Raw genomic sequence first — 17989 nt, forward strand, 5'->3', positions numbered from 1 at the left:
CAAACGTATCCCGTCGGGATCCTTAACGAAAAATGGCAGGTGGGAGGGAGCAGGTAAACCACGATGAGCACGTCACTCTTCCAAAAGCAGTGTGGTTGTCGGCTTGGGATCCAGTACATGGGACTACATTGGGTTTTTGAGGCCTGGCATGTGGAACTCCAACAAACACCATGGGTATCGGCTGTTGTGATTTTTGTATTCTCTTTGGTGAGCAGGATCAGAAGGATGAACTCTGGAGAGTTGAGCAACTGAAGCATACCTTTGCTGCCCCTTTGAAGAAGTCCAGTGCTCCACTGCTCCCATCCCATCACAATGTACCATCATGTCCCATCCCAACATCTGAAGTACACAAACACAAAGTTACGGACATTGTTAATCATTCTCATCGATCCCAGCAAATACACCTTTACCTGCTACCTATCTGCAAACCAACAGCATCCTCAACTTAACGAGTGAAGTTCGTCTGGGATGACACATTCTCAATGACTGGGTCGAGTGGGCTAAGCCGAGCCCACTGGGGGGTGACATTGAGTTAACTCTGTGTTTAAATGGATGTGTGGAGGGGTGGCCGAGTCAAACTTTGGCTCTTCAGGGAAGGTAGAAATCATCATCATCGTAACAAAATACGCAATTTGGTGTCTGTCTGTCTGTTTGACCGTAATACATATGGTCGTTACTTCTCCAATCTCAACCAAACTTGACAGGACTCAGGGTCACACAATGGAGGTTGCAGCAACTTCAGTTCCCTTCCCCCCCAAGGGGGTTTTCCCCCTTCGGCGAAAACTGTGCTTAGGTGTATATCCGTGTTAAAACAGCTAATCGTGGCGTTTTTCCAAGGCCACTTCGAATAACCAAAATAATTACACCAATGTTAATAGCAAAATATTAATGTTATTACAAAACAATATTAAGACGAATAATATCCCCTCCCAAGGGGGGTGTTCCCCACGTGCTCAGTAGTTGTTTGTCTCGTTTACCAGTCCTGTGTTGTCTCGTGTATTCGTCTGCTTGTCCAACCATGTGTGTGAGGTGTGTGCATGCCAGCTCCTCCACGAGCCTCAGATCCAATAAAAAAAAACCAAGAATGACCACACGTGTGGATATATAAATATATATATATATATATATATATATATATATATATATATATATATATATATATATATATATATATATATATATATATACACACACAGCATTTCACCTCTGTCCACTCAACTCCCTCATCCTTGCTCATGTCCCACGTGTCTATGTGGTGAAAGCTGGGTCTGAGAATTAAAAAATATACATCCATACCCATGGCTCAGATTACATTCTCCAATCTTTTCTGTCTCATTAACCTTGTGCCTTGTCTGTCAAGTGTCTGTCCCATGTTCCCATATGAAAGAATAAGATTAGATAGATAAGATTTGTAGCTATTCCGAACAGTGTGTGTGTGTGTGTGTGTGTGTGTGTGTGTGTGTGTGTGTGTGTGTGTGTGTGTGTGTGTGTGTGTGTGTGTGTGTGTGTGTGTGTGTGTGTGTGTGTGTGTGTGTGTGTGTGTGTGTGTGTGTGTGTGTGTGCGTGCGCGCGCGCATGGAAATTGCTGTTGTTGACTATTACTTCGACACGTGGGTGGGTTTCAAGAGATGGAATGGACACCTACCAGGTCTTAAAGTATCCACCTACGTTTGTGTGTAATATTTGTGTTTATAATCTGTATAATGTCACACATAGTGTGTGTACATGAGTGAAACACACTACACACATTGTGTTCACAATAACATGCACATGTACACAAATCACAATCATGCATGTACATGTGCGACCCATGACCCAAGCACACAGCCACCACCACCTGCAAGTCCCCAATCCCGAACGGAACCTCTTCCTGGTCCTGAAGCATCAATATTGATCACAGCTGGGAAGCTGTCTCATGATCCATGCTGCCACCAATCAAGCATCAAGCTTAACCACAGCAAGGAACCATGAGCCGTGGACCAAGCTGTCTCCTTATCTATGCTGCCAGTGGTGGTGATTTCTTTGCACTATTGGGAGGGATGACCAGGTATTGTGGGGAGTTGTCTCACAAGATTTTAGTGCTAATGCTGCAAAAATCAAGAACAAAACAATGCAAGGGGTGTAGGTACCAGTTATCATTACTGCTGTGACAGTCAACATACACAAAAATACACATGATGTTAAATGTAATGTCCACCTTCCCTTGGATGTATAAAGTGTTTACTCCATGTTAAAAAGCCCCAAACATGTTGCGGTGAGTTTCTGTCCTGTTGATGAATCCTCATGTTATCCCCTGTCCATCAACTTCATCTGTCCATTCTTTATGTACGTGGCATGCAGCTGCTCAATTTAACAGCAGTTGTACTATGGTGTTTCGGAGCCAAGTTTTCAGCCGATGGAGAGAACTGAATGAGCACTCTGCTTGGCACGAATGAACAGAGCAAACAAGCAGGAGCCGGTGAAGTTTCTCCACCTGGTAGAAAAGATGCCTCATATCAGGCGACATGGCAGTAAGTGCCCCCCTCTCCCTGCCCGAGCATCAAAAACAGTTTGGGGGTGGAAATTCTGATGGAACATTTTCAACTGGACCGGTAGTACTTCATGATCAAGTTCAGCATACCTGTCGATGGACTTTAAAATTAAACAGCAATTGTATCATGCATCATGCATCACTGAATTGGGAAACCAACTATTTTTTAGATGAAAAGGTCAAATGTCAAACTTCTAAAATCGTCATTTCTCAACTGAATAATCGTCAATTTATATCCTATTAACTTGAAAGTTGAACAGGATTTGCATCGTCCATCACTGAATTGGGAAAATAAGTATTTTTGAGGTTAAAAGGTCAAAAGTCAACTCAAAGTCAGACTTCTAAAATCATCAAATTTCATCTGATAAATCATCAATTTTCATCCAATTAACTTGGGATTTGAAGAGAATTTATATTTCAGGTCACTGAATTCAACCAGCCAATTATTTTTGAGGTAAACATGGACCAAAAGGTCAACATATGCCAAAGGTCAACAACTTCGGTGGGATTTATAAATTCCTCAATTTTCATCCGATTGACTTGAAATTTGCAGAGGATTTATATTTCAGGTCACTGAATTCAACCAGCCAATTATATTTGAGGTCCACAAAGGCCAAATTTCTAAAATTGTAAATTTTCATCCAATTGACTTGAAATTTGAAGAGGAGTTATATATTTTGTCATTGAATTCAACCATCAATTATATTTGAAGTCAAATTTGTTTTGTGGATTTTGCAAGTATCATGCTCTTCACGACCTCTTCTTGTCTTGTTATTGTGTCTGTCTGTTTGTTTGTCAATCGCCTACAGATCACAATTTTAATCCAATCTTCACGAAACTTCACCAAGTTGTCGAGGTAGTCTCAACCGAGAAGCATAGCCTGGTGTTAGCTTTGCAGTTAGGGTGGTGGCTTGGGATCCTAGGGTCCTGAGTTCAAGCCCTGTTTTCCACTGAATTAACACCAGGGTTTACTCAGCCTGTCATCCTTCTGAGGTCAGCAAAATGAGCACTAGTATACTGGTAATAGGGGCATCAGCAGCATAGCTGCGCCCCTCATCAATGATGTAGCCAGCAGCCAAAAAGGCAGCACACGATGGGAACTGAGAAGCAAATTGATTTTGAGGTCAAATTTCTAACATCGTCATTTTCTATCCGATTGACTTTAAAATTAAACAGCAATTGCATCGTGCATTACTGAATTGGGAAACCAACTATTTTTTTTTAGCTCAAAAGGTCAAAGGTCAACTCAAGGTCAAACTTCTAAAATCGTCATTTCTCAACTGAAAAATCGTCAATTTACATCCTATTGACTTGAAATTTGATAAGGACTTGCATAACAGATCACTGAATTCAACGAACAAATGTTTTTAAGGTAAAATTTGTTTTCTGGATTTCACAAGTTTCGTGCTATACATATTTCATTTGTTCGTTGTTTGTCCGCACCAAACTTCAGTGTTTTTCTCTGCAACTGCCTGCAGGATTGAGATGAAATTTTCATCACAGGAGTGACTACTCACGTAGAATGTTTTATTGATAATTATGACATCATAGGTCATGTTGGCAGCCAATTATTTTTGAGGTCCACAAAGGCCATGTTGGAAAAACTTTGGACCTTTATATCTCTAAAACCGCACGAAGGAAAAAATTGAAACTTGGCACATTGCAAGTACTTCTCATGGCGAATAAGTCTGATTTATTAAAATGACATCACAGGTGCCTTCATTATAATGTCATAATTGCATATGTAAAACACTACATCAGATTAGCATTAACATTTTTGAGGGCCATCTTGGGATAAATTATTCCACAAAAAAAAATTTGATGTCATCGTTCACGTGATTCGGCAGCTATATATATATATATATATATATATATATATATATATATATATATATATATATATATATATATATATATATATATATATATATATATATATATATATATATATATATATATATATATATATATATATATATATATATATATATGTATATATATATATATATATATATATATATTTTATCTTCAAAAATCCTCTCTGAAATGGCTGAACAGATCAACGCGAAACTTTACAGCTGTGATCGCCTATCCATGAGGAACAAAATGTTCACACATTGGTCACATGGTTTGGCAGCCATATTGGATGAACCCTAAAACGATAAAAAAAATCTTCTCCAGAACGGCTGGAAAGATCGAGGGGGAAACTTCACACAAATGTTCCCTAAGCCTTGCGGACACCAGGGTATTCACGAATAATTAATAGGTCACATGGACTGGCAGCCATAATGGATTAGGCAAAAATGTTTAAAAATCATTTCTCTTGAACCGCTTCACCAATCGACGTGAAACTTCACAATTATGATCTAGTAGTGAAGTGGAATACAGTATACCTTTTAAATTTCAACCTGATCGGAATAATGGTCTAGCAACCAGAATTATGCAATTTTTTTGATATGGGTTCTTTTTGATTAAAAAAAAAAAAATCAGGCTCACTTGGCTGCTCCTGGATGGTTTTTGAGGGGAGAGGGTTAGCAGCTGAAACTCGAAACCTATCCAGGGTGGATTCCGCGGTTGCGGAAGCATCGTCTCCTTGGTCTCCTGAAATGTTGGATGTGGCAGAAAGGTTTTCTCCACCGGACAACTCGCCTTCTTCGCCAACTGCCTCGCTGGAAGAAGCACCACTGTCAGTCGAAGAAATGTTCAGATTAAAAGCATAAAAACAACATATAAATTTGTTTCTTACCCGTAAATAAGCCATCGCAGAGCACAAGCTGATTATCCACGTGGCATTAGGGTTAGGGATAGAATCAGATTGACTCATAATAACTAACTAGGTCCAAAGTCTAGCCGATCACCCCACCCCTCCTATCTGGGTTGTGATTGGACTACACTTGATCTAGTCAAAATGTCGAGCCCACCCACCAAAGGCAACTCTGATATTTATCACCAGTATTATTTCACAGAGTTGCCATTTGGACCTCATTTTTTCCTGTGAAATGGCGCCTCCACAACGTAGAGCATGGGTAGTTTCTCAAAATAACCCCGTCGATAGCGATGAAGATTTTAATAGTGCTTTATTGATATCTGTTTTGCTCGAGTTTGTTTTCCAGAGAGAAAAGGGGCTAGGGGGAACAGAGCATTGACATTGGCAACACGAAATATTCTGAGCTATCTGTTCTAAACCAAACTCACTCTTTCTTCCAGATTAATTGGGTTACTTTTAAATTCCAAAAATATGACTCTCGTTGGACGATTACCGACGACCCCATGTTAACGGGAAATTCATTAACTCGTAAACCTTTGGGTCAGAGATCTGTTTGGTTTATGAGGAGCACCGAGCCTGTTAACGACTATCTGACTTCAACATAGAGGCAGAGTGGAGCGCTGGGTGAGCGAGTGATTCAGGCGCCATGCTGAGCACGTTTATTAGGGCCAAGCCGAAACACATTTACACGTACAGACTTCCTCACACATCATTAGGACTATCATCTTACACATTCTGTCTTGTTTTCCATCTCATCTGCTGTGGACGCAAAAGAGAAATCCATGAGGGCAAGTCCTGCCAACCGTTCTTTTCACAGTGACTCCACAGACAAGTACCTCTTTCCATTTTTCTTCTCTGCACCTCATCCGCATTTTGGTGCACCTCATCACACCCCTCATCCGACCATGCACCTTAAACATCCCCAGTTTTCTTTCCCCCATCCCCTCCAAAGCAACTGGGAAGCATTGGTCCGTCGGCGGTGCCAGGTACAAAAGAGCTCGCAAACACCTCGCCGTTTCTCATCTTTCTTTGCTCCCTAACCTTCCTCGGCATATGTTTCTGATGACGCCTGTCCTAGTACAAGATAACATTGTGAAAGTGAACACCAGGATAAGTCTGTCCTGTGTCCTTTATTGTTCTTTGTAAAAAATTGCATGTCCTTTTGCCTACCTGCTTATAAATAAACCTGCTTGTTATAAATGTACCCAGCTCGTCACATATTTTCCCTATATTGGTCCAGCATAGTCCTTACGCAGTTTAGCCGGGAAGTTCTCTCCCCACGTAATTTTCTCTTTTTTGCGTACTCGCAGCTCCGCTCAGCTGCACCTGATCCAGTGAGTTAATTAGAGTACGCATCAAGGGCAAGAGACCCCCCTTGGTGCAGCCATCCACATGTAAGGTATCATGCAAAGTAGTGTAACCCTACCGAATTGGCAGTACCAATCGATGCTCGTGGTTGCTTAACAACCTGCTGGAACACAAAGTATTTCGTGCACGGTGGCCTCGGGACCAGGTGTTTGAGAGGAACTCAAGCGCTTCCCCTCATGCCGAAACTCGAACCCTGGATCCGTAACAATATGGAAAGTTAAAGTGAGGGCTTGCGGAGTGGTTGGTAGAATAGTCAACTGAATTAGTGATAGGAAGCATCAACTGGATTAGTGATCGGATTATTGAGTGAACTTTTGAATAAACAAGTGAAATCCTTCAATACAGCGCATGTGGTGAAGCAAATGAGTACACTAATGTAAAAATATGAAATTTATGCTTTTTCAGTTGAAAAACAATTAAAAAGCGTACTTAATATTTGAAATGTAAAAATCTTGTTATTATTGTGATAAGCACCTTTATAGATAACAGAAGGAATGAAATCGTTCGATACAGCGTGGCAGGGGGCCGCAAAAGGAATGATAGCATAAGAAGAACTTGGCTTTCAGCGTTCGGCGCGAAATGCGATGGTGGGCGGAAATGATGTCTTTCATTCGTTCGTACATGAGAGGAGCGTTTCTTGGTTTTTTCCGTCAACCAATAAATTCAATGGTTTTCACATGTTTAACACATTAGTGTCACAAATTTCCATTGAAACACTCAGGTATTTCTGTCAATTGTCGCCATTTCCGTCGAGGTTACGCACTGCCATCGACCGGACGGCCGTCATTGGCTGTCTTGAGGCACGTGGGGGGGGGGGGACAGGACGGGACACCGGAGACGTGGTAGACACCGGGGACATTTCAAATTCGGTGCAATTGTATACAGCGCACGCGCTGTAATAAAGTACCAGGACTTGGAAAACAAGTTATTCCATTCTTTCCCACCAAATACAAAACCATTGGAATGGAGGCTCTTTATTTGGGGCTAAAACAACTCATGCATGTATTTACAGATGCTGGTGCAAAATATATATTTATTTATATAAACTTGTTGTAAATGGAGCAAGTTAAAGTAACACATGCTCTCATAACATGAAGACTGCCGGAGATATCACAATACATGTGATTCAGCCTCATTTCAATGGTCATGAAGCTGTGTGGTCAGATGAGTGCTCACCGTAACAATAAATACTTTCATGGTGATTCATATGAAGATCTGGTTGCAACAATTTTGCTAAAAGTCTTGGTCAACGTTCAGCAAGTGCTGCACTGCCGGGAACCACAAATCAAAAATAATCAAAGGCCCCCAAATGAACAAATCATCCACATTTATCATCAAATTTTAAAATAAAGAGAAAAAAACCGTATACTCAAGACCACATGCAATTGTGAAATAAGAGGCTGTTGTACCATAAAATGATCATTTCCACATATCATGCCCGGATTTCTCACGCTGGGGACAAAGCACGTAATTTGTACATCTTCGCAAAACACACAAAATTAAACACAAAAACTGATCCCAACTCAAATGCAAGTCAAGTTGATCAGTTACATAAATGGCTGGCAGTTTATATGTGACAAATTCCTGCCCCTAATGAAGAGAACCATAGAAAGTGCGATGCAGAGCAAGAACCTTTAAAATTGGGGGTTTTCCCCCTCATAAAATAAAAGTCATGCCGTTTTAAATAGGTCGTGACTATGAGATGTGTAATTAAAGTTGTTTAAAACAACAGAGAAAATGTTACACATGCCCAGAGAACGATTCTCATCCATTTCATTCACCGAACCATTATTTTGATGCTAACCGTGAAGGAATTTTTGAACAAAACCCGGAAGCTTTACAGCAAATGAAGCCATGCCTCCTCTTCCGACAAAAACTTCAATATTCTTCAATTTCAAAAGAAAGGTATCAGCAAAATGGGATGATCAAACTGATCAAGTCTCCATGGGCATTGAGATCCAAATGAAAGACGCTTTAACGACAGTATGACAGAGACAAAGTTTTCAGCTTAGTGTGAACTATGTCATGTCGTAGTCAATTGGACACCTAATGCGTCCTATCTAAAAATCTGCCACTTTCGTAAAAATCCAGCAGGATCTCAGTTTTGCAATCAACATGATGACTGAAAATTCACATCTCCTCTCAGGATGTCATCACCCTCTCATTTTAATCAACCACCAGCAGCATCTTTGCTATATCTCCACTACCTGCTTAAATAGAGATCAAGGCTGGATTACAACCCCATCCTCTCTCCCTCCCCTAAAAAGCAGATGACTGAGTCTTATCTCGAACTCCAAATACCGTGTCAGCTTTCCCAATGGATAGAAAAGCAATATATTAAAATATGTAAAATTTCTTTCTCAAAATGCTGGGTCACCTGACTGCACGTTCCTTTGCAAATTTCACATTCACCAGAGTTCGATAGTCAGAGTTCTTCATAATCTGCTCCCACAACAGGCCCCAATTGGTCATCTTCTCCTGTAATGTCTCGACCAACTCGCTCCTCCCGTCCCTTTGGCCGTTTCTTCTTCTTCTTTTTCTTTTCACCCTCCTCTCCCAAACCTTCTCTCTCTTTGCTTCTTCGCTCTCTCCCTTTCTTGTCCTCCAAAGCCTAAAATAAATATCCCAAAATCAGTCACTGATATATATATATATATATATATATATATATATATATATATATATATATATATATATATATATATATATATGTTTTTTATATCTTTTAACAACAGAAATAATGGTAAGAGTAAAAGTTTACAATTGCAATCTTTGCTCCTTTCATCATATATCTTCTTATCTCATATATATTCTCAAGCCCATCAATGAAAACTCACCTCCTTTTCCTTCTCTTTCTCTCTTCGCTTCTTTTTCTTCTTCTCCTTCACCAGAACTTTGTCTATGGAACATTGACAAAGTTGCCAAGCAATGGTACATATTGCCGATTAAAAAATAATAATAATAAAAAAAGAAGTAAACATAAAAACAAAACCCATCCAAGGTGTGACCATGAACACAAAATAGTTTTACCATCATCATCACTGCTGTTTCTTTCATCTGGAACGAGGGAAAATGGATCAAGGATAGGATGGGGATCCACATGGATTGGGGGAAGTGCTGAGGCAAGCAGACATGGGAGAGCAGAAGAGGATCCTGCTTCATTATCAGAAATATCAGAAGGTTCCTGCCATGTTGGAAACTCTTCCTGGAGAGGGGCAGGATGGGGGTTTGTGGGGGAGTAAAGAGGGATTAACAGGATAGAGATAATAAAAGCTCTTCATATTAAAAGATAAATGGGTTAAGTTTTTTTTTTCAATGGAGAGACGCATGAGAGACAAAAAATTTCAACCACGACATAAAATGTGGCTTGGTGGTGGAGTGGTTAAAACCTTGTTGCATTGCCTGATGGGTGTGGGTTTGATTTCCATGGCTAACAGAAAAGCTAACTTGGAGAGAAGATGAATATCACAAAGTATATATTTTGCCAAACCAAAAGACTTTTGCAAGTCCGTTAGGTTCGTGTATGAAACGTTGCCCGAGACTAGGTCTGCTCCCGTCTGTTTGTTACAAAGGCCTAAGTCACATTTGCTCTATGGTGAGGATACGGCGGCCGTACGCCCTGTGAATTGACAGAAACATGCGGCGGCCACAGAGTTTCTGCGGTGGCCTCAGGGTGGCCCTACACCGTTTGGCTATATTTTACAGGCCGTAGGGGTCACCGTGGAATTACAGCGCGGAGTTATAACTTTTTCATTTCTATGTTCGCCGTAGCAATTCGACAAGCCGAAACAAAAGAACTGGTAAAAAATATATTAAAAAACCCACTCGTTACCATCCGTCTGGCCGCACGTTCGCAGTCGGGCCCCCCTGCGCTCGCCTTGCGGGCACCTTGCGTCTGCCTTGAAAATTATATGGCCGCCGCAGGAACGCCCTAAGGTCACCGTGCGACATCAAATCAAAGACCGTACGGCACCCCCACGTTTTCGGTCTCCACGATTTATAAACACCCCGTGCGGCTTCCCGAAAAATAAAAACATATGTGACTGCTACATTGTGTGACTGTGGAAATACTGCGGCCGCCCTATAATTGCTAGTGGCCATAGATTTTGTAGACCCCACGGCCGCCGTGGCAAATGTGACTTAGGCCTAAATTGGCAGGGTCGGACTCAGTACATTTTTTTGTTCAGATGCGCCTTACCTCTTAACTAAGGATATTGCCAACCACCCTAAACTTGATATGCAGTGCACTCCATAAGTATTGGAACAGTGAAGTCAAATTTGATATAATTGCAATATCCTCAAAAAAATTGAATTTGAGATCAAAAGATGAATATGAGGCAAGAGTACACAAGGTCAGCTTTTATTTCTTGGTATTTCTATGTATATATGTTTTACCATTGAGGAACAATAGCATAGTTTTATGTTCAGTCCCCCCATTTTAGGTAAGCATAAGTATTGGAACAAATGACTGGCGAGTGTTTCTTGTTGCATTAATTGTTCGCACCAAAAAGAGCTGTGAATGTCTAGTCTTGGTGAATGTGAAGCCTTTGCTTTTGCCTTGGGAGTCTGCCTTTGGAGTCAGTACATATAAACCAACATGGAGACCAGAGAACTGTCTATGAAAGAAAAGCAAGCAATTTGGAGGCTAAAACAACAGAAGAATTCAGTTAGAACCATGGCACAAAAATTGGACATAGCAAATACAACTTGGAATATGTTGAAAAGGAAAGAAACCACTAGTGTACTTAGCAAAAGACAACAGCCAGGTAAGCCAAGGAAAACAACTGCAGGTTATGACAAAAAAAATGATCAGAGCTGTGAAGAAAAAAAACATAAAACAACTGTCAGTGTCAGTGTCAAATGAATTTGGAAGTGTACAGAAACATTTTGTCTGCCTTTGTACAAGAAAATGCCTCCAAATTCATTGGGTGGTGATTCACCATGCAGTAAGACAACGACCCAAAACACACTGCCAACACAACCAAGGAGTTCATCAGGGAAAAAAAGTGGAAGGTTTTAGACTGGCCAAATCAATCTCCTGATTTAAATCTAATGGAGCATGCATTTCACTTGCTGAAGAGTCGACGAAAGTCAGAAACCCCCAAAACAAACAACATCTGAAAATGACTGCAGTAAAGGCTCTCGCAGGAAGATACCAAGAGATGGTGATGTCAATGGGTCACAGACTTGATGAAGTTATTGCATTCAAGGCATATGCCACCAAATACGAACTGTTATACCACTTTAATTTACCTTATGTTAATCTGTTCCATTACTTATGCTTACCTAAAATGGGGTCTGAACATAAAAAAACGTGCCATTGTTCTACAATGGTAAAACATATATGCATAGAAATACAAAGAAATAAACGCTGACCTTCTTTACTCTTGCCTTGTATTCATCTTTTGATCAAATATCCTAATTTAATGAGTAAATAACAACGATAACAATTTTGAATTCACCGTTCCAATACATTCTATACATATAGCCCTCCATATTTCCTTCCTCCAACAGTGTCTATCAGGGTCCTGGGTCCTGGCACTATATGTGTCCTCGGTGACTACAGGGTCTGTCAGCCTTTGGTGTTTCTCTGGTTCATATGGCCACTCCTCAAGGGGAGTTTTGTGGCCTTCATTGCTCAACAGAAAGGGTCCACGTGGCCTCTCAATGGATGATCTTCTGGCCTTTATGGCCCAACAAAATGATGTAGCCGGTAAGTGGCAAATCAGTTAAATAGCATTGGCAGGCAGATGGCATGGCTCACCAGATGGCATGGTTCAATAAACAAGTGAGCGGCGAGCAGACAAAACAGGTGAGGCCGGCAGAGATGGTGTGAGCAGCACATAACACGCTAGCGGATGGTCTTGTCAGTGGCAGATGGCAGGATGGCCGGCTTCAGTCCTACCATACTCTACCCTAGCGGCCCCGCTAATCCCTCAATCCTACTCGATAACTCCTGCCCCTCTAAATGCCTCAAGATTAAGCTATCCCTCCAGGGCCCTCTAATCCATTAAACTAACCCAGCTCTTGGAAGGAGATCAAGGCACGTACCGTGAGACAATGATGAGGTGGCATGGCCTTACCTGGCTTGCTGGCAGAGTAGCCCAATGGGTGTCCACCACCCCTCCTCTAACAATTTGGGACGCAATGGGTCCTTGAATAAGCCAATTAAGCAGCACCATCACAATAAGTCATTGCAAGTACAGGAGGTTGCCTGTGGTGTTTTTATAGCCTGATTGGCAGGTATATGACGATGATGCTTAAGGTTGGAGAACTGACCATTTTGATGCATTCCCAAGAGCAAATTGTAACTCACTAGCTGTGCTATAGCAAGGCAGATGGCAATACGTTCACGTGGCAAGTGACGTCTTTTGATTCACAGATATTACGGTAATTTCTGTAATGTGACTCGGAGTGTGTGTGTGTGAGATAGATAGATAGATAGATAGATAGATAGATATATATATATATATATATATATATATATATATATATATATACATATACATATATATACATATATATATATACATATACATATATATATATACATATATATACATATATATATATATATATATATATATATATATATATATATATATATATATATGTTTCCTCGTCTCTGCCCACACGACGTTAACCCCACCCGCCTACCTGATCCCGCCTACAACTCCATCCACACACTCTGGACTCCGCCCCTTCTCCACTCAAGCCCCTCCTTCACAAACACGGTCTCCACACGCGCTGCTGAAGCCAGAGATGACGCGCCAGCTGCCGGGTACCACACCACAGAGCATCCCCCCCACACCGAAACGTCTTGGTGGCGCATCCGTGCAATAAAGAACAAAGGTACCGAGATCGTAGCTTCAACTCCTCTCCCTTCTTGTTGCAATACTCCCTCTTCATCGGGTTTTCTGTGTGTGTGTGTGTGTGTGTGTGTGTGTGTGTGTGTGTGTGTGTGTGTGTGTGTGTGTGTGTGTGTGTGTGTGTGTGTGTGTGTGTGTGTGTCCTGGTGCCTGTCTGCTTAAGTAAGACTGCAGAAGGTCGTTATTGTTATCATTATCAATTGTTATTATTTTTGTGTTAAGTCTGCTCTGTGTCCGGTTTTGTAAGTTGCTTGTTTATTTGCTGCACCACACCTCTCTCTCCCCTATCTCTGCACAACACACCCCAATAAACCTTGGTCGTGCCACATACCATTCCCCGCCCATTGTTAATAAATTATTATGAGGAATGTTCCCCGCTCGTTTTTGTCTTTTCTTCCATTGATCCAGCATGGTCTGAATCATAGTTTAGCCGGGACTTTATTCCCAACAACCCGTTCCTTTTAGCCGGTACGTCCTTGGCAGTGTCGCTCGGCTGCATCCTATCCGGTAAAGTGATCCGATCCGGAAGAGTGATCCAGTTCGAACAAGGCATACCGAGGGCCTGTTCCCCGGTAATTAAATCACGTGATTAATTAGGTCACCCGATTAACCCATAGACGGGAGGACCCTAGGTCACACGGTTGACTTATTGGCATACACGGTCGGTTAAGCGACCAGCCGCGTCACGGAATTATCCGTGTGCGACGCCCTACAATTCCGGGGAGTCTGGTGAGAGCAGAGATAGCTCCCCCCCCAGTGATCTTCTCACCTGACCCCCGCCCCGCAAAAATATATACATATATCTTCTTCTTCTTCCTCTTTCGAGTTGCTCCCGTTAGGGGTCGCCACAGCGGATCAACTGTCTCCATTTCGCTCTATCCTCCACATCTTCCATTGACACTCCAACCACCCGCATGTCCGCCCTCACCGTATCCATGAACCTCTTCTTTGGCCTTCCTCTTCTCCTCCTGCCTGGCGGCTCCATCTTCAACATCCTTCTCCCGATATACTCCGCTTCCCTCCTGTGCACATGTCCAAACCATCTCAATCTCGCCTCTCTCACTTTGTCTCCAAACCGTCCTACCTGCGCTGTCCCTCTAATATCCTCCCATCCACACCATGGTAGAACAGTTTGAAACCACCTCCAATGCTCCTAGCCTTATTCCCCATCCACTTGGTCTCTTGTACACACAGTATGTCCACCTTTCTTCTCTCCATCATATCAGCCAACTCTCACCCTTTGCCAGTCATCGTCCCAACATTCAGAGTTCCAACTCTCACCTCCACACTTCTACCCTTCCCCCTCTCCCACTGCCTCTGGACTCGCCTTCCCCGTCTCATTCTCCTCCTTCGCCCAGCAGTAGCACAATTTCCACTGGTACCCTGCTGACCACCGGTACCGGTGGCGGTCGTTGGTAACCCGGGCCTTGACCGATCCGGTATGGAAATTCGTTTTGTTATCCGCATAATGATTTGGCATAGGTTTTTACGCCGGGTGCCCTTCCTGACGCAACCCTGGTCGCCTCTTATGACACACGGTCGTATACATATACATATACAAAAATATACAAATATATATATATATATATATATATATATATATATATATATATATATATATATATATATATATATATATATATATATATATATATATATATCTGCCTCTGGAGCTTTTCGTATTCTCAAACATCATAAATGACATTTTAACTTCTTTCCACCTATGTACAACATCCTTCAGGACTTCATTTTATTTTCCAGCTTAGTCAATTGTCGGTTCTCCCTTTTTTGACCGGTGACATTAGATCATGTCAGGAATCACACGTGTATGTTTCACATTGGAGGTTACATAAGTGAACACCAAAACTTTACTAGGAGTCGGTATCAGGTAATCGTTTGGTGGTATGGAAATTATTTAATGAAAAGACTGACATAAACATTGAAAGCACTCAATGTAAAATGTATCATTCCCTTTCGAGACCCTATGAGTGGGACATGCTGCCGTGGGTGCCGGCATTTAGCACCTGCCACTCATTGTTCTTCAACTCTTTCATGAACCTTTGCTTCTTTTTTTATTTTTATTTTTTTTTCTGTATTTGAAACAAGGACAAATGTGTCTAAGAGCCGCGTCCTAAAGGTTTTGTCTTCACCAGAAGAAGAGGAACAGAAAGAGGAAGAAGAAGAAGAAAAAAACAAAAAACAACAACTTCCGATATTTCATCACGTGCCTTGATTGAGTCAATAGCGACACCCGTCATGGACGATCATCGTTCATGACGAGAAAATAGTGTATTTACGAAATTGCATTACATTAAATTGAATAATCTTTAAATAATAACGTGAACTTTTCGAAACTTAAAAGCAAATGTCCGAATATATTTAAAAGTTCATGATAGATGCTCTTCAAAGGCACCCTCAATGCGTGGATGTGTACAGGTGTTTAGTGTTTAAGGAGATCCGGATCCTGTATATAAAAGAGCCGAGAGGAGGAGGAGGAGGAGGAGGAGGAGGAGGAGGAGGAGGAGGAGGAGGAGGAGGAGGAGGAGGAGGAGGAGGAGGAGGAGGAGGAGGAGGAGGAGGAGGAGGAGGAGAAGGAGAAGGAGAAGGAGGAGGAGAAGGAGGAGGAGAAGGAGAAGGAGAAGGAGAAGGAGAAGGAGAAGAAGAAGAAGAAGAAGAAGAAGAAGAAGAAGAAGAAGAAGAAGAAGAAGAAGAAGAAGAAGAAGAAGAAGAAGAAGAAGAAGAAGAAGAACAAGAAGAAGAAGAACAAGAAGAACAACAACGCCGAGCTCCCTTAGGGCCACGTCTCGTCTTGCGAGACACGGCTAAAAACAAAAACAGCAGCCTAACTTGTCTTATTTTATTTATTTCATTATCATCCAAAACAAATAATAAATCGCAATACATTACGAAGTAACTACAAAGAGCGTGGATTGACATCATAAGAAATCTGGTGGAAAGTATTTTTTATCGTGATGATGCCGAGGGTTAATTTGCTTGCAGTAAAGTTGTGGTTATAGCATTTACTATCTCAAGGTGACAAATAAAATGTGAAATACTTTTGTGGTGAACGAAGTAACTACAAAGAGCGTGGATTGGCATCATAAGAAATCTGGTGTAAAGTATTTTTTATCGCGATGATGCCAAGGGTTAATTTGCTTGCAGTAAAGTTGTGGTTATAGCATTTGCTATCTCAAGGTGACAAATAAAATGTGAAATACCTTTGTGGTGAAAGCTTTGAATGGGTCATTTGTCTCGTAATCGGGATCGTCCAAAATGAAGGAGAGCATCTGATCTGGGGCAGCACCTTCACAGTCGCTCTCGTCCAACAGATGTTCAAACCTTTCTTCTGCAGAGCCCCTTGAAGTTTCCTCTTTTTGACCACCCTTCCCGCGGTTTCCTAGGTCGCCCGACGCCTTGTCGCTCATGGGCAGCTGGGCCAGCTTAATTGCGGCATCCTTCGGAACTGCACAGGTAATGCAAAAATAGACAAAGTAGCAACCGATCTCTATTTAAGTTATACTCATTACCTGAAACGTTTCCCTTTCTTGGAAATGTGTGCTTGTTTTTGGTTTGCTTGCAAGAAAGGGACATGGTTTGCAATTTCGAAAGAAACGTTCAACGGATAGAATAATCCGACATTAAATAATGCTAAAGCCCAAAATGCATTAATGAGGTTTAGAATACAAATCAAATTCTCAAATTGTATGCCTAAAGTGACCCTTAAAAGTCTCCCATCAACATCACCACCCTTTACAAGGTGGAAAGGAAACCATAAGTGTGTTCATTAGGGTTCATGTCTCAAACACAACCTTAAAGATTATACAAGTGATCGATTCTTATTGCTTAAGGAGGTAATTGAAGGATATCATCTCTTTAAACTTAACAAGTCAACTTCCACTTAGTCAATATCTCTTTTCTCAGGTATGCCATGATGCATGAATGCAAAGCCAACATAGAGACACTTTAATCACCTACGTTAGGAAGACTCATGGCATTCTATCAACTTAGGGTCTTATCTTAGCAGTCTTTAATACCTGTCCAGAGCTGAGATGAACACCACAATGCGTCGCAAAATAGTCAATTGATCATCATTTTGACGCGACATCGCCATGTACGCCAAGAGGTGCTATTTTGCATAAATAGGAGTGGGAACATTACGTCACCCATTAAAACAGTACACTCCATTTTGTCCTTGACTAGAAAGTTATCTGCATCACTTTTACTTATAACCAGCTTCATTGGCTATTTAATTTATGATGCAATTTAAAGGAATGAGTCAAAGTGTTTTATTTTCTTCGAAAATGGACAGCGCAATACAAATGTGAGGAACGAACACTCTGCAGAGTGATTTTTACATCAGTGTCCTCGAGTGGTGAAGCATTTGCAGAAGTATGAAGAAATTTGCTGTGCTCTCATTTGTTTTAATTTTGTTTGCACAAAGCAAATGCTGATGGA

At 41.4% G+C, this 17989-nt stretch overlaps 2 protein-coding genes across 9 annotated transcripts in view; both read right to left on the minus strand.

Moving 5' to 3' along the window:
* The window catches only part of PAQR9 (progestin and adipoQ receptor family member 9), an 89732-nt gene extending 83101 nt beyond the window's left edge, over positions 1–6631 (minus strand). The window contains exons 1-2 of one of the 2 annotated variants that reach the window (XM_085854342.1): positions 5277–5353; positions 5027–5199 (exon numbers count right to left, since the gene is read on the minus strand). The gene's annotated coding sequence lies outside the window, so the exon portion shown is untranslated. Of the gene's footprint in view, positions 1–5026 lie in introns of both variants that reach the window. The other variant, XM_085854343.1, reaches the window with a different exon arrangement.
* Positions 6632–7623: 992 nt separating this feature from the next.
* RABL6 (RAB, member RAS oncogene family like 6) overlaps positions 7624–17989 on the minus strand; it is a 71838-nt gene continuing 61472 nt past the window's right edge. For all 7 annotated transcript variants that reach the window (XM_085854321.1, XM_085854320.1, XM_085854319.1 and 4 more), the window contains exons 15-18: positions 16753–16997; positions 9696–9870; positions 9503–9564; positions 7624–9276 (exon numbers count right to left, since the gene is read on the minus strand). In XM_085854321.1, the coding sequence (XP_085710447.1) occupies positions 9091–9276; positions 9503–9564; positions 9696–9870; positions 16753–16997 (668 nt within the window). In that variant the 3' untranslated portion in view covers positions 7624–9090. The remainder of the gene's footprint in view (positions 9277–9502; positions 9565–9695; positions 9871–16752; positions 16998–17989) is intronic.

The sequence above is a fragment of the Eptatretus burgeri genome, chromosome 14 (assembly GCF_056783735.1).
Source record: "Eptatretus burgeri isolate ZD-2024b chromosome 14, Ebu_testis_v1, whole genome shotgun sequence".
In the NCBI taxonomy this organism is placed as follows: Eukaryota; Metazoa; Chordata; class Myxini; order Myxiniformes; family Myxinidae; genus Eptatretus; species Eptatretus burgeri.